Consider the following 20,790-nt stretch of genomic DNA (forward strand, 5'->3'; position numbering starts at 1 on the left):
GTCTGAGTTGCTATTGTCCTCAGCATGCACTTTATACCCTGCGCATTATTCCCGGAATTCTTTTATCTCCAGTGTTCTTTATCACAGGCTAGTATTTATTTTGGTACCATCCTTTGCCAGATTAAATATTTATACTCATTTAATATTCTCTCTGTTGTTGAAAAGAACAATACAAACGTTGAATAATAACAACAAAGTACTTTATTGTCTTAATTTAATCTTGCAATCACCTGTGAGGTCTCCAGGGCTTACTCTATGCCTTTCCTGTTCAAGGACGCTGTCCGAGGACCTGAACCCAGGCCTTCTGATTCTGGATTCCAGCACAGCCTTCAAATCCTTATTTTTGTAACATGTAACCTATTTGCTCTAAAAATGTTCAGCTCCTCTACCCGATAAAGTTTGATTACTATTGCGTGCAGAATATGTCACTCGGAAAATGTACCCTCTGTCCTACTGATTTACAGAGCAGACTAGTTTACACATTCAGCTCTTCTATTTTACATGGTAGAACTCTCAGCTAGACCCAAAAATGCATCTCATATATTCTCTTGATTCATGTAGTTCATCGGTGGTATAAATATTAGCAAATCCTGTTGCTTAAGATGTAATGTCACCTGGGGGTGCCTGGGTGGCTCAGTCAGTTAAGCTTCTGCCTTCAGCTCAGATTATGGATCTCACAGCTTGTGGTGGTTTGTGAGTTCGAGCCCTGCGTCAGGCTCTGTGCTGACAGCTCAGAGCCTGGAGCCTGCTTCGGATTTTGTGTCTCCCTCTCTCTCTGCCCCTCCCTCATTGGCTCTCTCTCTCTCTCTCTCAAAAATAAATAAGCATTAAAAAAAATTTTTTTTAAAGATGTCATCTGAATATGCATGATGGCCTGTGTTTTAGGATAGAAATTATTTGTAATGTACTATTTTGGCATTTTCTCCTTGGAATCAGTTTTCACAGTTTTAATATGTTAAATATTATTCCATCATGGATGGGTGTCGGGGGGCGAGGTATAGTGAGTGTGTGGGGGGCGGGTTCATTCATGGGCATCTTCTTTTGAGTCTCTTTAAGCAAGGAAAAAGATAAACCTGATTTAACAACGCTTCCTCTTGGCCTAGGAAGTTTTTAAAATGGGATTTGTTACATAATATACATGCTTGGCGTTGGTGTGGGGGGGCGGCTAGGAGAAGATGGTCCCCCTGGTTTGTGACAGACTGGCAGCTTTTCCCCTCTAGTATATGCCATAGCTGCAGAGCCAGATTTAAAAGAGAGGATTTATAGGAAATCCAGCTGTGAGTTTTCGTTTTTTCTCTTAGAGCTGGAGGCGGGGCCAAAACCAACCTCAAACCAGGCACACCATTGATCAGGCTAGAATGATGTGGAACAGGCTCACAGACAACAGCTAAGCACAGAGGAAATATTAGCTGGCAGAGATAACGAAGAGGAAACACTCAGTGACAGAGGCACCATCTGTCAGTTTCGGAGGAGCAGTTTTCAAGAAAACAGAAAATGAAATGAAGAAGACAGTGGTTTTGTTTCAAAGGTACAGCACAGCCTAAGGACATTTTTAAACAAAGTAAGTTTGTATTCCATAGGAAAGGAGGCGGGGGTGGGTAAGACAACAGTTACTGCCTATTTGCACTGTGACTTTTGTGACGGATATATAAAGTTTTCTTTGTGGTGTATTTGATATTTAGAAGCACATTCTTTTAACAAGAACTGGATTTAAAATTTAAAGCAGTGCCTCTCATTTTGATTATTCACTTGAAAAACATTTGAAAGTTACTATAAGATTTGGTTTACTTCTATTTAACCTCAGAGATTTGTTTTTATCTCGGTTATACCATAGATACTGACACGGGACTTTCTTTTTCTTAATTTTTTGAAGTATGAGCAAAATTATTTGTATCTTCCCCCAAAGGCAAGTTAGTGAGAAAAGTGCCCATGTCTCAGATTTAAGAGGCTAGCAGAAAATGTTATCTCTTGGATGTTTAATTCCATGGGGTCGGCTAAGTAAATAGCCATGAGTGTGACCTAGACTTCTGTGCGCCTTCCACATCACCTTATTGTGTTCACATCGTTTTTAAAGGAAGCTGCTTCTGGATCTTTTAGTTTGTCTTTCTCAAAAAGCCTTCTATCCTTTTCCAGAACATACGCTGCCATACCAAACAACCCTGTTACTTAGGCTTAATACATTTTTAAACATACCAGCTTTAAAACGGGGTTGGACTTGTGTTGTCTGTTGTTATGTGTTACATCCAAGTGGTTTGCATTTGATGTCATATGTCGCATGTTTTAGTAGCCTAGGATTTGTCTACGTCCAAAGGGATCTTAAATAGGGATTTGGAATGATAAGCTTATATGAACGATAGCAAAAAGTTTTTGGAGCCCCTCTGTTGGAAAAAGGCAGTTCTCCTTCGTTCTACACAGGCAGGAGGGGACTTTTATGCGTCAGCGTTAGCAGGCTGTCTAGTCCAAACCAGAAGGAGAAGCACTGGCTGTAAACTCGCAAAAGCAGAAACCACTCAGTGTGATGGCCCAATATGGATGTCAGAACTTTGTAGCATGTGTGGGAAAATGGCTGCAGTCCAATGTCTGGAATCATTTATCTTCTGGTAGAGCCTAGAAGACAACTGTTGTATGCATGTTACAGAAATCCCCGCTGATTGATTTCATTTACATAGAGCAAGCGCAGTGACTGATGGTGGGGACAACTGCGAGTGGGGGAGAAGTATTGATCTATTTCTGCTTTTGCTGAAATTCTCGTCTCATTAGTGTTCTTGGCACCTTTGAATGAGACTGTGCCGCCACTGACAACCATATGGTTTCTAGGGGGCCCTTTCCACACGCTTCGTAATAAGTGCCACATTTATGCCTTTTCTTATTGAGGAAGTCATAAACGGAAGGTTGAGTGTTTTGTCTCACTGTCTTTTCCGAGCGTAACCTGTTTCCCGTAGTCTAGGTTTGAAGAATGGGAGGAAAAAAGCATTCAAAAGCAGGGTTCTTGACACGGACTCAGCGCAGCATGCGCGGTCCTTCAGAGACATGCACGGGATACTCTGCGAAATTCTGGCACACGCTCCTCTTGATGTCGAAACTCGTGTCTGCATGTGAGGCTGTCAGATTTGCCAGTATACTCTGTGTGAGCTAAACTCACATGTGCTAACATATGCTGACATCCGACAGGGTCGCATCCAGACCTGTTTGCCGAATGTGTGAAAGATATTTGCCCATTTCTGACAGTGCCCGTGTGAGATCTCGTGAAGACATTTTTAACTCATGGCAGGGACCAAGATAACAGTCAAAAGCCTTGGGTTTCAGCCACCCTCCCCCCCTTATGCTACCTAACGTGGCGACCTTGAGGACGATCACTAACCTTTTAATAAATCTGTTTTGCTGCTTAAAATGCCTCCTCGAGACGTTTCAAATGCCAGTAAGATATTTACAATGTGTCTTGTATTTGTGTCATTTATGAAGTTGCCTTCATTTTCTTAGACAGAACTACACTACACTGAAAAAGCTGAAAAACTCTGGGTCACTAAGAACAAAATTCTGTAGTCTCGTATAATAGTACGTTTGTTTGCAGAAGCCTGCTCTTGAAGGTACTTGCACTGGCCTTTTGTCTCTATGTGAAATTATTCTTTGATTCTCTCACCACAATTCCGGCATTGTGGAATACCAGTAATTGCCTCCAACAGGTTGAAGTTTTAGCAGTTGGGTTCAAATTGGAGCAATACTACTTTGATTTAGTATAGTTAAATATATGTACAATTTTTTCAACTCCCAATATAAGGAAAATGGATGATAGTGCAAATTCGGGTACCTAATATTTTCTTACATTTGATATATCCATATATGTCATATTTAAATAAATACATACATGCATAGGTATGCTTAGCTTCATATGATATATATATATATATACATACATATAATTGTATGTATATATATGAGAGAGAATCTCCCTCACATATTCCAATAAAAGCAACAGTGTATAAAATATTGAAAGTAAAAGGTAGGAGCCACTAGTGTATTTTCATTTTACGTGATAAACATGATAGCCATTTAGTAGAGTGCGAAGGATGTGGGAAGTCAGAAGTCAGACCTGTCAATATCAGCTACCATGACCACCATGCTCCAAACAAAACCATCCCATGGGCACCGTCTACTGAATTGTGAAGCACGGCTGCCCTGTGAGCCATCCCACTCAGCTGTGTGACCGACCTTGGGCCGGTCACTTAATCCTGCTGACTCCTAGTTCCTCTGAGGCAACATGGGTGAGAATGTATACCTTATCCCATTAAGTTGTTGTTAAGGGCAAATGACACAATAATATATATGATAACGCTTTGAAAACTTTAAAGTCACTAATTGCTTCCTGGAATATTCCTATTTTCCTTTTCTTTAAAATCCTGCCTGTCATTCAAAGGCTTCTCTTGACCCTTTTCTGATCTCCTCAAGGGTGTGTTTTTTCCCTCTATGTTTGAAGCCCTAGAGCTTGTTATGGAAATAACTAACGAGCTTGCCAGTCATGTCCCACCCCTACCCTCAGATTGACCCTACTATTCCGTGTGCTTTCGCATCTCCACAGTCTGCTCATTTCTGTCCCTGGGCTCTTCTAAATGTTTTCTCCATATTTTTTATCAGTCTCTTCATCCTCCAAAGCTACCTAGTATATGTAGTATATAGACCCATTTAGAATGGGAACCTGAGACTCCAATGACAGAAGGCACTATATGTAAATAAATGGTTAACCTACATAGTCATATGTGAGTCCTACTAATTACACTTAGCTAACTAAAAATTAAAACTATCAATCAACACTGTTGGTTCAGAAAGATCCTTGATATATCTATGGCTAGATATGTTTTAAAAAGAAAATCTAGGGGCACCTGGGTGGCGCAGTCGGTTAAGCGTCCGACTTCAGCCAGGTCACGATCTCGCGGTCCGGGAGTTCGAGCCCCGCGTCAGGCTCTGGGCTGATGGCTCAGAGCCTGGAGCCTGTTTCCGATTCTGTGTCTCCCTCTCTCCCTGCCCCTCCCCCGTTCATGCTCTGTCTCTCTCTGTCCCAAAAATAAATAAACGTTGAAAAAAAAAATTAAAAAAAAAAAAAAAGAAAATCTAAGCATCTTTCTGAAAAGCAGTTTGGCAGTATTTATCAAGACCTTCTGATCCAGTAATCCCCCTTCTAGGAAATTATCCTAAAGTAGTGGTAAACAAAACAAAATAATGTAGACAAAGCTTTCTGAACAAGAGGTTTAACATGATATTATTCATAAATATTATGAAAAATGACAAATTAACCAGCATTATTTTAATAATCTGAATAAAATTCTTAATAATCCAAAGGTTTTTGATCAATTATACACTAATTACAGTGACCTAAGGGCTGCCGTTTTTAGATACTTTACGTAGAACCAAGGGCATATTTAGAGCAATCAAGTTTAGCAACTTCATACCAGCCTTCTAAATTTCTGCTCTCCCTTTTTTATTTTTTTATTTTTATTTTTTTTAGAGAGAGAGCTCGAGAGGGGGAGGGGACAAAGGGAGAAAGAGAGAATCTTAAGCGAGCTCCACACTGAGTGTAGGCTCAGTGGATGCGGGTCTCGATCCCATGACTCTGGGATCATACCTGAGCCGAAACCAAGAGTCAGATGCTCAACTGACTGAGCCACCCAGGCGCCCCTGCTCTCCCTTTTTGAAATTTAGAAAACGTTAAACATAGGGTAACCTTCGAGGCCAAAATTTGAAAACTCTGAGGGAACAAAAATTTAGCATCAGGAGGGACCCAAGAGGACTGTTTTACCCGTTTGCATTAAAAAATAGACTATCGCAGAGAAATGGAAATCTAACTGGTTTAGCTTTTCTCTTTAATTGAGGTTAAAAACAGTTAAAAAGGGGAAACTTGAGTCTACTTGTTAAATGACTCTGAAGAAAACTATGTAAATTGTGGAAGCTTTTTATAATCCCTTATTTAATCTCTTTTTGCATGGAATCACTGGAGGAGGTAAAGCCATTTTATCATAATAGTTTCTGCAAGTTATGTCAGGATAAACCACAGGAATACTGGAACCGATCTATCATATCAGGGTTGTGTGGTTATTGAACACTGAACTGAGTTAGAAGCTCCACTCTGTTTTACAGCTTCAGTGATAAATGGAGCCTCAGCCCCCGAGAGATACTATCCATCACCTGCTTCTTTGTTCAAGAGGGGAGGTTTTCTTTTTTCGGTCCTTGGAATAATATTCCGAATGCATCCCCACTAAAGGTGCCACTCCCTGAAGCTCTCAGTAAAGAGCCTGGGGCAAAAGACTGCTGGTGAGCGAGAACACTTCCTCAGAACCCCTGCCCACCCTGTCTTAAAAGGGTAGAGGAACAGGTGCCTTCTTTAAAGACCTTTCTAAATGGTCCTGTTTGGGATGCTGCCGAGTAAGTGATATAAGTCCCTTGCCTCAAAAAAGGTCACTGTTTTTATGGTGAAGGGATGCCAAGTTCAAAAATGAATACAAACCCAGTAATGAATAGACAATTCAACATGTCCCCACATGGGCTGCAGCCAAGCCAGCATGCAGTGTCAGTGCATCAGGCTGTGGGTAGAGGGAGCAGGAGAAAGTGGAGTCCTGAGGGGTTTATCCCACAGAAAACCTAAGGCTTCATAATCAGGAAAGCTCCTTGAAGTGGCCTTGTTCTCACGAGGCTGTGGAAGCCTGAGGCGACATGTCTCCACGGGGCTGGTGCCTTAGCTTACTACACCTTGCCAGTGGCTTCCACCCACAGAAATAGACAGCACAGGGGTAAGGTTGGCCGGTTATGTAGCTTAAGCTGAGCCCAGCTGATGATCTGAGCTAGAAGTAGACGAGAGAGCAAGCTGCTAGCTGAAGGAGGACTCAGAATCCACCAGCCCAGGTAGCCCTACAGGATACCAAGCAAGAGGGTAAGGGCCATCAGCATACCAGAGGGGAGGAGGCTCGAGAGGAGCACGCCTTACCCTTCAGCCTCTGCAGAGGGCCCTTGCAGGAGACCTATGTATTCTGCAGTCAGCAGAGGGTGGGAGGACCCTATCTGAATAAACTCGCTCTCTACTGTCTCAGCAAGGATTGTGCTATAAAAGCTTCTTGGAATTATTGGTTCTCTACTTTCCACAAGAAAACAATGATTTTGTACAATCTCCTAAGAACTGCTGTTCTTTCCATACGTGCTTATTATCCTGCATACTGGACCACGTGTACTGGGCCTGGCTAGTGACTAGTTGTGTACGTTACGGGGACAGGCCTGCGGAGGAGAAACCAGCAAGCAGATGAGATACAGTTTCTTAACCCTTATGTAACACGGAGGCATCCTGACTGGTGTTCTTGAGGCCTTGCGAGAACTTGAATAAAACCACAAAATGGTTAAACAACAATAGCAAGTGCTCAGTTTAAATAAAGCAGTTTATTTTTAGCTGAGGATCAAACTCCAAATTAAGTGACTTCTCTGTGCCAGGCATTACAGCAGAGAAATAAGATATCTGTATCTTTAGAGTTTATTACTGAAGGCTCCAATTTCATGTTTGTTTAAGCTACAATTTTATTTTTCTTTTTGGTCTCACTGACGTTCATTTATTTGGTATTGGTGTATTCCTTCTACAAAGGATCTAAATGCTTATCTTAGGACATTTCCCTCATCACAAAATCCACAGCTATACTGATATCATATATTTCATTTCAACAAACTTTTATCAGTCATTTACTGTGTCCAAGGAACCGCAAAAAGGAGCAGGGATTCCCCATTCAGAGGATGTTATGTTATTCAGGGATGTTATGGTCCCATCTCGGGGGCAGGTACAGACACAGTTCAAGGGAGAGTAACTTCTATACTGGTTAAAGGCATGAGGCGATGCACTGGGAACACATGCTTAAAATGTAATTCAGAGAATGAGGCAGCTTCATGGATGATATGCCATTTGAACAGAGCCTGGAAATATCCATAGATTTCAGTAGAGGGCAAAGTAGAGAATGGATATTCCAAGACAAAAGGATATGTGTCTAAAAACAAAAAGTATTTAAAGCGTGCAGTGTGTTCAAGAATAAGTGAATGGTTCCCCAGTGTGACTAGACCTTAGGATGTATGGAGAAATGGCTGCATTGGGAAATGGGGGTGTAAAGGGAGATTGGGGGCACATCTCTGAAGGCTTTCAGGTGTCATTTCATAAATCGCACATAGCTACTGACAATTTGGGAGGAGAGTAGTGATTGAGGCTGAATATTTTGGTAGAAGGGTGGATTGGGGAGGAAGCAATGATACCATTTATAGGTCCACTGCAATAATCCATCCATCCACCTGTCCATCTATTCATTCAACAAATATTGATTGGACACTGACTGAGCACCAGGCCCAATTTTAGGTAGTAGAGGAACATCAGTAAGCAAAACAGGAAAACAAAGTTTCCTGCCCTCAGGGAGCTTGTGGTGTTCTAGTGGGGAAGACAGACAATGAGCAACATAAATAAATAAAAGGTGTTTATTTTAGTGACAATGAATGAAGACAATGAATGAAACTGGGAAGGGTGGTGTGAGTGAGGGGTTCAACTTTGTGAAAAGGGACCCAGGGAAGGCTTCCTGGAGAAGGGACTTGAGTGAGGACTTGAAGTGAATGAGGGGTCCTGGATGTCTGAGGCAAGAGCGTATCCAACAGGGGAAGCAGAAGACGCAGAGGCTCTGCTGTAGGGTGAGCCTGGGGTGCTCACGAGTTAGCTGTCCAGTTTCGGCAGAGTTGTGCAGAACGAGGAGAGACAGCAGCTGCTTCGGTGAAAGCATCCGTCTCTGACTGGTGGGTTTGGTGAATAAGGAGTGAGTCAGAGATGACTTGGGGTGTTTTACATTGAGTGACCTAGATGGATATATATCGTGTTAAAACAGCTTTTGTAGGGGGGTCTTGATCTCATCAAAGAAAGAGGTGAAGTCAGCTAAGAGTGAGTAGGTAGCCTAGGATTAGGGCTGGGAATTGAAACCAGGGACAGCCTTACTGGGCATGAGTAGAAGGACTGATGAACGGTGTTTGTAGCTTAACAGTGGCCTTGTGTATTCAACAAACGTATTAGCACTTGCTGTGTAAGGAACACTGTGCTGAACGCTGACCATGCAGAACTGGAGTATGCTCACCAACGGAGAAGAAAGAGAAGGTTAGTAAGTAGTTAAAATCTGTTCCTTTATCAGACTGGAGAATGAGATAGCATAAATATGTAACTTCTCCAGAACAAGCCCAGTTGTGATACAGGCACATTTTAGTGGGCTGATTCTTAAGAGGTCCATTTAAAAAACAAAAAAACAAAAACCTTTCTCTCTCCTTTTCTATAGAGTTGAGTGCATTAGGACCTAATAGCTGTGTTCTTCAATAATTAGCCCTGCCTAAATCTATCTGTAGGACTGAGTTTCCAAGCAGTGTGCTCCTAGGTGCCTCTCTGGGATGTGGGTGTACTCTCAAACGGTTTATAGGTCTGCTAAAGATACTCAGCTCCTCAGCCATTGGGCTGGCTGAACAGGGCCTGGGACAGCCAGAGGCCTTGTCTGATGACCTTGGGTTTCCAGCAGCATGGTTGTTTACCCTAGTACAAATGTGATACAGGCCACGCTGTGAAAATGGTTGCCAAGCATCTGTCAGACATGGTCCTATGGTACTCCCACTCTGTACTCATGGTCCCCAGCACAGCGGCCCCATGTGTCTGCGAATGTATGGTCCTATCGGTAACATGATCTTGAGCCAATACTTTCAATGGATTTATTTGCATTTTGTAAGTTATATACATGGTCCACTATCATTTACTGTCTCAAGTCCTAAAGACCAAAGCTGATAAACATTTACTTATATACCTCTTTTAGATCATCTTCAGGACCATTTTGAATTATTCTAGCGGACTTCTTGTCTGGTCTAACTATATTTTCATTGTTCTTACCTTGCAGATGTGAATGTTACAGGGCTAGGGAGTGGGCATGTTCAGCTCTGTCACTGCTTGGTGACCACTCCTGCTAGTAATTAATATCATCTCTTCGTGGTATCTCTGTAGGAATCTTTTTACGTTACTTGTGCATTTTGTGAGGGTTAGTTTCTTTAAAAGTAAGCAGTGTATTCCACATATCCTCTTAATTAGGTACGTATAGACTTCAGTACATCGTTGTACTGGGCAGTACAGAAAATGAACGTGCACATGGGATAGCCAATGCCAGCCCTCTGCACTACATAACTAACTCCCAACTCCGCACGCCCCACCCCCAGAAACCACCATGCAGGTGCACAGCTTAAGTGAGGGCACCTTGTATTAAATCCTGACATGGACGTGGAACACTGGCATAACAATTTATTCCTCAAAATATCTAAAATACTGAAATAAAATATTTAAAATTAACACAGATAGGAATTTCTAATCTATTCACCTGCATGCTGTTTTGGAGACCAATGCCCTTATGTCCTGTAAATATCCATTGTCTCCCTGTTTATCTTAATGATAAAAGCTGTTAGTTGTCATGTCCTTCTCATCTGCTAACCACGGTATAGATATCATCCCATTTCAACTTCACCGCCGCCCTTTGAGGCAGGATTATTCTTCCTATTTTACAGATGAGAAAACTGAGACTCAGAAAAGTTCGTTAACTTGTCCAAGGTGGCATTGCTTCTAAGAAATGGATTTGAAACACAAACTCTTTCAATCTTAGTTACTGCCTTCCTTCTGTTAGGGTCTGGGGTGATTTCCATTCTTGTGTTTATAGAATTTAACCCCCCAAAATACTGAATTTTGAGTTCTCAGGACACTCTTTACAATAATACTGTTGTGGGTGCTGCAAGTCTGCGTCCCACCTTAAATTGCAGCCCCATGATGCCTGGTTTGTATCCATGGCACAAATCTGGTTGCTATGGTATCCCTCTTATTAGGAAAATATTTGTCAGCTCCAGGTGGCTGGAACACCAGACAGGCTTACTGATACTTCAGTGAATACAAATAACGATTTAGTGGGTTATGGCGTAGTATGCTGAGAGCACAACACGGTCTCCAGGGATTTTGATGAGGTAGACCAGGGATTTACACAGTGTATTTCTACTGCCACAAACTTCAACTTTAGTCAGCTGGGTTACAGAGAGTAGCTAAATCTGCAGAGATGAACTAGGAGGTTACTGAAATAGCAGTTCTTGCTTTGAGGGAACATAGACAGCATTAGAATAAATGAATGTGTTGACCCAGTAAAACTAAGTTGCCATATCCAAAGTGGTGGCAGGACTGGGCGTTTTACTTGTTGGCCATCGATTTAAAGCATCTCCTTATTCAGAATGTATTCTCCTTCAACATGATTACATCCAGATAATCTCTTCCAGTAAGAAGGGAAGAACAAAGGAAAATAAATAAAACAGTTTACTAGAATCTCATAAAAGTTGTTGCACAAGAAGTGAAGAAGCATGGGAAAATGTGAGTTCTTTTATAAAAACAAATTTTTCCTTGAAGTCACTACAAGATTGAAGTTCACATAATATATTGGTATGTGTATATGTTTATACAAGAGGGGGCTGTATCCCCAGGAAACATGTGAATCAAAGTCTCTATAGAAGCTATGGTCATTTTTTAAGATGAGTAACAGCATACATAATTTCCTTTTTAAAAAGCAGTTTATCATTCATCATTCAAAAAAAAAAAAAATCCATTTTCACTTTCTCCAAAGAAGCCCAGATCTGGGAATTGAGAACCTTTTTTTTTTTTTTCCATCTTAATTCTTCACTATTTCTAATTTGTCCTATATTCTGCCCCAAACTAACAAAGCATGATAGACTTGAAAAGTTTTCCATTAACAACCAAACAAGTTATACCTAGTTTATGTTAAACCAATTTCATTTCTGTGTTGAATACTTGAAAATATGATGCTTAAATATAAATACATACTTCCATACCCAAAACAAATGCTGGTTAACCTATTTAATGATTTCTTACCATAAAAGAATCTACATTCACAAGATCCATAAATCAGGGTTGTTTTTTAAGATTCAGCCAAAACACTTTTTTTTTTAAAGGAAAAAAGCTAGTCTCCGTACTAAACTGGATTTCAGAGCAGAATATTTCCAACATGAAGTATTAAGTAGTCCTCCATATTTAAATTAAGATCTATTTTTAAAAATTCATTTAACACGCAATTTTAAGGTAATACCTGTTTATAAAACTGAAGTATATTTATGGTTCAAAAGTCATTAAATATTTATTTATTTATGTATTTATTTATTTATTTATTTATTTATCTATCCAGTTATTAAGCACGGACTGTGTTCATTGCCCCCATTCCTGTGGCTTTTCTGCTGAGTTGAGTTCATTGAATGTAAGTCCAGACTGAGGCAAGAAGGGCCAGGAGGAGTCTGTTTCTATGCTCTTGCTTCAACCCTGCAAGAATTCTGTCTTTCATTTCCCCCAAATAAGTGAAAAGAAGCTCTAACAATCTTTGAGGTCTCTGGGATAATTCTGGACTGACTTACTAATAGAAAACAACAACAACAACAACAACAACACAAAAACCTCAGCTGAAAAGAACTTTTTTGATTCAGTTCTGAGAGGAAAAAAAGCATAATCCTATTAAATTTAGTAATCAGGCCCCAGTTGAGATTCTGACTGGCTTGATAATCACCATGGAGCCACAGAGTACTTAGCTGGTAGACAGCTAAAGTTAATTAACAGTACAGATTGCTGGATAAACCTCCCCATTCATTTTACTGATCTGTGCCCGTGGTCTCCCCTGCCCCCCACGTTAGGGTCCCCTTCTTGGTTTCCTTGTTTTCCCACTGCAAGCTCTGGGCAGTGGCAGAGGATACCCTGCAGTGGGACCACTTGGAGGGGCGTGGTGTCCCGGAAGGGTGGAAGGCTCAGGCTCAGAAGGATCTGGGTCTGAATGCCGACATTGTCTCTGGTTGTGTGCACTTTCCTCCTGCTCATCTCCAGAGTGGCGATCATAATGTCTATCTCAGAGGGTCAGTAGCGTGTGCGATCATAGGGAGAAGGGCTTGGTACTGTGCTTTGTCTGGATTATGTCCCACAACAACGCTGTTACTATGCTGCCCTCATTTTGCTGCTCCCCTCCTCTTCCATAGCTATTAGCGACTTCCCCTTGCCAGGAACCTAGAATTTCCACTTAGAACCTTCCACAAGGAGTCAAGAAATATTGGAAGATATTTAGGAAAATATTGCTTGATGATTCACCTTTCTCCTCATTTTCATCACAGTTTAAGCACTGCCTTTTAGTTGACCTCTTGTCTATTCCTCACATTGTCTGGTGAGGTGACATATACATTTAATGGCTGATTAAGGTCTGAATAAACAAATGGGGAAATTATGTAAGTGAGTTTTTTTCCTTTAGTTGCTTTTTTATTTATAATTTATACCCAGTCTTCTTTCAGAAGGATGTGAAACGCTTTGCTGGGTTTTTTGTTTTTTTTGTTTTTTCTTTTCTATGTATTCCCATATGGTTATAAGTAAGGACTAGAAATGGAGCAGAAGCCCTTGGTATCACATATGGCATCACTGTTGTACGACCTTGGCACTTTATTTAATCTCCCTGAGCCTTGGTTTCTTCCTCCATAAAATGGGGATGATAATACTTTTTTAGAGGTTGTTATGAGGATTCAATGAGTCATCGTATATAAATGCGTAACATATTTAGCATCATGCCTAGCACATGATATTAACAATAACCGTGCAGATACTTTTTAGCAAAATACCCGAATGGCATATGAGACAATTAAAACAAGAATCAAATGGACTTTTGGGCCCTATAAGCCTTCCTTATACAATTTAAATCAGGGAGAACATTTCTGAATACACTTCAAAAAACAACAAAAACAACAACAACAACAACCCTGCAGTATTCTAGTGATAATATTTATTTCCAGGAAAACAAGTATACATGATTATGATTTACAAGTTAAAGAATAACGGAAGCAAATTTACCAATATACTGTTTTAGCCTTTAAATAGTTTATTCCCTGTTTAGTAAATTTTCCCATTCCCATTATAGCAAATGTTTATCTCTCGTCAAACTATAAAATGCCTAAAGCCTTCACACGGTGTAGAATTTATTTTCTGGCCTTTTCCATGAGAGCTGTTTAGGAAATTGTCAGCAAATTTTACCATGCCACCATGTGCCTGACACTGTCAGGTGCTATAGGAACTGCTGAAAAAAAGGACTTCTGTTCACAGATTCCTGTAACTCGATTTCACAGAAAGCAGTCCAAAGCCATATGCACGAAGGGCCAGATTGCCTGGCTGATTTGCAGGCTGAGTGCAGTATGAGGTCATTTACCCAGACATTTTAATAACTGTCTTAGAATAACTGGCTGCCTTTTGAAAAAATGCCCTTTTATTCCTCTCCCTCCAGCCAGAATCCTGTCTGTCTTCTTGTCCTTATTAGAATTAGATTACAAAACAGAAAGCGATCAGAAATGTTATATTTAAGAATAAAATCAAGCAAAGGACCGAGTTGGGGATAATGTGCGAGACAAAGACTCAGCAGCTGAGACTGTGGTTTCTCAGGATGTTTCTCTTGCTATGTCAGAGACCACAATATGAAATCATATAAACCATTTGGATTAGAGCTCACCAACAATGCTTTCCTAGCAAAAAAGTGTAGGACTGACCTTAACTCTCCTACAGCGTTCATATAGGATTCTTGGATTCGGTTAGCATGGGTGTGGCTCTTGTCTACACTCATGTAGCCAGAACATAGGTACGGTTTATCTCCTCTGAAGTCCTGTGACGTTGTTCCAATATGGCATTGCTCTCACTGATTTCAGATACTGTCAACATAACATTTTATCTTTTCAGATCACAGGATTTCAGAGCATTAAAAGACTCTGAAAGAGACCTCATTTTACTCATCTTACCAAGAAGCCTGGGATCAGGAAGGTTAAAGTGTTGTCCAAGGTCACACAGCTAGCTAGGCACTTTGGTGGTTTCACCAGGCATCCCTTAACTCTCCTTCAGAGAAACAGATTGTTCTGTAAAAGCCTCTGCCTTCTGCAGGCTCTCTTTCCCCCCCCCCTAATTTCTTTTTTTTAATATCTTATTTTTAAGTAATTTGTACACCCAACGTGGACCTTGAATTCACAACCCCGAGATCAAGAGTCTCATGCTCTCACAACTGAGCCAGCTATGTGTCCCCCAACTCATAATTTCTAATATATTTCTAATATATACACTTCCCCCCTCCCCAAGAAAAGTAAACCTTTTGGTAACAGCAACAGATGGACTATGACCAAATAGTTTCATTAAATTAAAAGCATTCAGAAATTACTTCACTTACTATCTAATAACCCACAGTGGCCAATCATCAAAGCTTCCCCAAGAAAAGTACACTTAAAAAGCTGAAAATTGTGTGGACAGTTTTTTTTTTTTAATGTAGTGATTTCACTTTAGTACCTGTTTATGTCATAACTTATTAAAGTAAATATACCTTTTAAACCGTTTACAAAATTCCACAGTCTCTTTGGAAATGTTTCTTAGCGTTGAAACTTTACTAGTTCACAGTCTTTTCTCTGTGTTCCTGACAGATGCACAGAGGTAACTGTACAAAGTTCAATTTCCTCTTCTTTCTTTTTCATTTTAGAAGCCAGGGGGGTTTAGGTATGACGCTAGCCATTGTGTGTGAGGAGAAATTGTTTTGTTATTCCTGCTAATTTCAGTACTAAGGCAGTGAAGCCATCTTGTTCTGCCAAAGGCCGATCACCCATTCCCATGGTTTTAGCAAATCATTTTCTGCCTGTTTGGAAGGTTATGTGCTGTTTCCCGTTAAAGATTGTATTCAAATGAGCATTGGGATATTTTGGGAGAGGAGTCTGAGGGGTAAAATAAAAATATTCTAGGACAAAAAAAATGCCTTGGAGTAACCCTGCTTTTTTTGTTTGTTTATTTTGAATTCTTGGATTTTTTTAAAAGACTGTGTGATTTATATTGGACACGTTGAGAAATGGCTACGGGATTCCAACTGTATGCCCTTTTATTTTTGTTCTATCGTGGTGGTGTTAAGAGCCACAGGCTTAAAAACATTTAAAGTTTTGCTTTCATGCCTATCTCAGTAAATCCTTAAGATATTTTTGAAATAAGCCAGGTTCAGGGTAAAATAAAGCCCAAATAGACATTCATTAACCATAATGAACTTTAGCCAAATATTTATTCATCAGTTAATATGAACTCACTAGATGATCACATGGTACCTAGTACAGCGAGAAGGTTGTTTTTCACCCAGAGGGAGTTAGGAAGCTAAACTTTAGAATAACATAAATCTAGAGTTGGGTTTGGGATCATCATTTGTGCAGTGGTAGTTAAAATGATTGAAAGTAGATTCAAGTTGAAAGTAAGGTGAGACTTCAGGTGGTACATTTCCACTAGTGACTTTCATTGAACTCCTGCTAGAAATCCGGAATACCCAGGACAGGACAAAGACAGGGAGCAAAGGGTTCAGAGAACCATCTTGTAGATGGGAAGAGTGACCAAGCTAAGCGAGATGAATGTATTTAGAAAGGTGAAATTGAGAAATGTGTCAAAGTTTCTGATTTGAGAAATAGCTATAAACTGGGCACTGTCCATGAAGGTGCCAATACAGAGCAGGAAAGGTAAGCAGCAAGTTCTTTCTTTGTTAGAAGGATGTTCATATGCAGTAGCCAGATGACCAAATACAAGTGTCCTGGAGTACTGGTGCCGGACTACCTCTACAGGTGCCAGCCACATATTTGTTTAGGTAGTCTGAAAGGATGACATATTGTTAGAGTCCTTCTTCATTCCCTTCACCCTTCCTTCCTCCCTTCCCCCTCCCTCTCTTCTTCCCTTCCTTCCTTCCCTCCTTCCTTCCTTCCTCCCTTCCTTCCTCCCTTCCCTCCTTCCTTCCTTCCTTCTTTCCTTCCTTCCTTCCTTCCTTCCTTCCTTCCCTCCTTCCCTCCCTCCTTTCCTCCTTCTTTCCTTCCATTCTCACTCCCTCTATTGCTTCTTTCTTATAACTAGTCATTTAATACTAGTGTTAGAAGATACAGCCACTTGGAGATTTCAGACAAATTATACATGTGCCTGCTATCACCTCTTGCAAATTTGCAAAAGGATTTTTTTTTTTAATGTTGGTTTGTAACTCTTTCCTATGATTTTATTTCAAGCTATCCCTTGTGTTACTTTTTAGGCAACAGAAATAAAGGAAATGAAACATTTTTTAAATGACAAAAAGAGCGTAAATACAAGTTGTAGTATTATTATTAATTTATCCCAACAGATACTAAACATATAGTTCCAGTATCTAGTCACAATTAGTTTAAAAAGGAAATATCAAATGCCACTTCATAGTCTTTAGCCTAGAAATCACCTTTAGCCTGAAAATAAATACAAACGTATAAGGGATTTGTGGGTTCTGTTGTTAAAGCAAAGTGTCCTACCCTTTGTCATTTTCACAGGGTAGTCTGAAGGGGCAAGAGAAGACCGAGCAAAGAAACCCACCCACCAGTTAGTATCCCTGCAGGGCATCTGCCTTTAAAGTCTGGATAACCCCAAAGTGGTTTTGAAACATATTTGATTCTCTAAAACTGATGAGCAGTGTAACAAACATGTTCAGTCAACTAAGATCGGCTTTATTTGCAAAGGTCGGGGCAGGGGTGAAGGGGACCAGAATTGCGTCTTTTTCAAAAGAAACAGTTTCACAATGTATCTTCGTGTAGTGTGTATTGAAAGTGGGATGATTTCCATGAAACGAAAATGGACATAAAAATCAAAAGAGTTTTAGGTAATATTTAGAGGGAAGGGGTGTGTGTGTGTGTGTGTGTGTGTGTGTGTGCAGGAGTAGTAGTAGCAAAGCATCCTCAGAGAATTTTTTCAAATTAACTCTCTGTGTGCACTTTGATTTTTCATTGCACACCCTTAAACGCACACAACATTCATTATTCCGTAAACATCGGCTATATACCTACTCCTCTCCAGGCACGAGGCGGCCACTGGGGATCCAACATCAAGCAAGGCGAAGTCCCTGTCCCCAAAGCGTTATGATGTCAACCAGCTAAAAGTCGGTTTCCCATTCACTCTGGAATAAGATCTGCTCCAGACCTAGGCTGGCTGATCTCCCCGACCTCAACACGCAGCATCTGAGGTCCTGGGTCGCCTGGGCATGGGCGCAACCACTCATGGGTAAAGAAGGAGAAGGGGCGGTAAATCACAAAGCAGATTCGCTTGCGTACCTTTGCACAGAACTCCTTCCCGGGGCCTGCCTGCCAGCGAGGCTGGTGATCATAGTCCACCCACAGGTTTGGGAAATGTAGACTTTGCTTGTCTCTGCCACAATATTATTTAAAAAATCCCTGATTTAAAAAAACGACCATAGTAAAAATATCCTCTTATTAAAAACTGACCTGGGAAGCTAAGACTTATGTACTACATCCAATGTATTAATTTTGATGGCAAATAAAGCTGCCAGTCTCAATAAAATAGATGCCCATCCAACCACTTATTTGAATTAGGTCCCAGATTTGCCCAGATTTTTCGTAGATATAAGATTGATAAATTTGCTTTTTACATGTTTCACCCACCATTCTTTCTGAAGTTGCAGGTAGGCAGTGGAGAGGTGAAGACTGAATCAGGAGGTAAATCAAACTCAGATAATTGTACAAGTCAGGTTAATACTGTGATGGCAATAAGTACCTCCTGGAAAAATCAGGAGTTAGCAGTCTTCAACAACTCACTCTCTAATATGGACGGAATGGTACTCTTCTCTCCTTTCTGCCTGCCTTCCAGGCAGCCTTCTGCCTCCCAGTGCCTCTCGTCACACCCCCAGTTCAAGCCTCTTACAGAAGAGGAAGTTTAGCCACAAGTTTAAAGAACAGGAAGTGACTCATGGTTCCCCCAGAGGTCAGGTGAGTGGGTAGTGAGGGAAGGCTGGGAGAGAGAATTCCAGATTAAAAAAGTAGCCCAGATGGGAGGGTGGCCAGGGCTGGAATTTGAGAAATGACAATGACATCAGCAAGAGTGGTACACCCCCACTTTCCCAGACAAGCATCTCAAAGCACTACTGTGAATTGTTCCCCATCTATTTTCACAGCATGATCGGGAACGGAGGTATCAGTATAAAGCCTGTGGAGAATGGTTGTAAATCCCTGAAGGGGAGTTCCATAGAGGAGGTTTCCGGAAGAACTTATCAGTAATTTAGTGCAGTCTCGGTTTTGCTGATAGAAACCATTATGCCAAGGAGAATTTTTAACCTAGAATGTGAGAAACTGAAGATAGATGATGTATGGATCTTTTTTTCTGTTTGGGGATTATTAATTTCAAATACTCTACATTTGATGATACCAACATTGTTGTGTTGGGAAGTAAGTGAGGTTATGGAATGTCTAAATAATACACTGTTTGGAGTGTAAATAAAAAACGCGCTTGACAGAGAAGACAGGAGTAAAATTTGAAGGAGGCTCTGAACTTGGAGTTAGCATGTGCACGGTGCTCTGAAGGTACTCTGGCCCAAGAAGGAGGAAGTCCTTTGGAAACATCATCTTTGCTATTTGTAGTCAACTGCAGAGTGTTTCAAACTGTATTTATCATCTTAAAGGGCATATAAGAAAAGATTTGGAAATTTCAAACCGAAGATCGACCATTGGCATTATAATGTAACTCCTGAGCTGTTTCCCTATGAGTCGAGAGTTCTGTGTGCTACTAAGAGACCCTGTTGATAATGTGGGGAATGAGAGGAACATACCCCACCTCCCATTTCAGTTCTCTTTAGGGGTTTGATTTATTAGAAAGTATGTGGTTCTTTCTGTTCCAAACGGAATCCTTTCTCCCTATGACTTTATTTTGAGGCTGTGATGCAAATCCATGGTGTTCCTTTTTAATGTGAATGAAAACAATGAGCAAAAGGAAGTGTGGAGGTTTGGAATCTTTGCTGATGCTTCACAGGTCACTGGGGAGCAGTGAGGTTCTTCTCCACTGTCAGTGGCCGGAAGCATTCGAGAGGACTCTTTTTTTACTCCTTGCTCTACATTTCTTCGAGCCTCTGTACTGGAAGCTTCCTCAGTTTGCCACGCAAACGTTAATCAAGCCCGTTGGTTGGTGCAGGATATGCAAAGACAATGCCTGTGGAGGGAGACAGGAAAGCAGAGTAAACCGAAAATTCCAGTGCCGGGTAAGTGCTGGGTCAGAAGTACACAGTGGGTGCAAAAGAGTGACGGGCGAACCTCACTTGCTTACCGTGTGGCAGGAGAGGGCGATCTTCACAGGAAGGACTTCGCAGAGGAGGTAAAACTGGAGCTGGCAATTACAGAGGGGGAAACAGAGGGGGAGGGAAGAATTAGCTAATGGGATGAAGTGGGAGAAAGTCATTCTAGACCTAGGAAAAGTACCTACAGGGAACAGCAGACTGGAGCGGTGGGAGGTGGCCATGTGAGGGAACCACTAGTTGTTTAGTTCCCCTGGTGTCCGGGGCACTGTGGCCAGCTGAGACACAGAAGGACGTGCCTGGGACGTACGCTGAGCTCAAGACTTGTATGCCGTCCCCAGAAGTTTGGATTTTACTTTGGAGGCATCTGAGAACCGTGATGGATTTTTAGAGAGTGATAAAATCTGGGTTCCATCTCTGAGGTTACCTCTGCAGGACGTTGGGTGCGCTCCTGAATAAAATGCACAAGTTGCCGTCAGAACAGAAGATCTCTTGCTGTTTTATGGAAATATATTGAAGAAGGTGTTTGTTTCTCAGCCAGCCCTTTCATGTTGCTGACCAGAGAGAGACTCTGCCTCCGTCCTGTGATCTTAAACCTAGTCAACAGTCAGCCCTCGACTGCCTGTGCTGTCCC

General features: G+C 41.1%; 1 protein-coding gene across 5 annotated transcripts in view; it reads left to right on the top strand.

Moving 5' to 3' along the window:
* STARD13 (StAR related lipid transfer domain containing 13) overlaps positions 1-20,790 on the top strand; it is a 386,813-nt gene that overhangs the window by 284,717 nt on the left and 81,306 nt on the right. The window contains exon 1 of one of the 5 annotated variants that reach the window (XM_086713832.1): positions 13,868-20,123. The exons of the other annotated variants lie outside the window; for them this stretch is intronic. Within the exon in view, the coding sequence (XP_086569958.1) occupies positions 20,060-20,123 (64 nt within the window). The 5' untranslated portion in view covers positions 13,868-20,059. Of the gene's footprint in view, positions 1-13,867; positions 20,124-20,790 lie in introns of those variants that run through there. 5 annotated transcript variants of the gene reach the window in all.

Source organism: Puma concolor, chromosome A1 (genome assembly GCF_028749965.1).
Source record: "Puma concolor isolate L17-30 chromosome A1, mPumCon1.1.hap2, whole genome shotgun sequence".
NCBI classification, from domain to species: domain Eukaryota; kingdom Metazoa; phylum Chordata; class Mammalia; order Carnivora; family Felidae; genus Puma; species Puma concolor.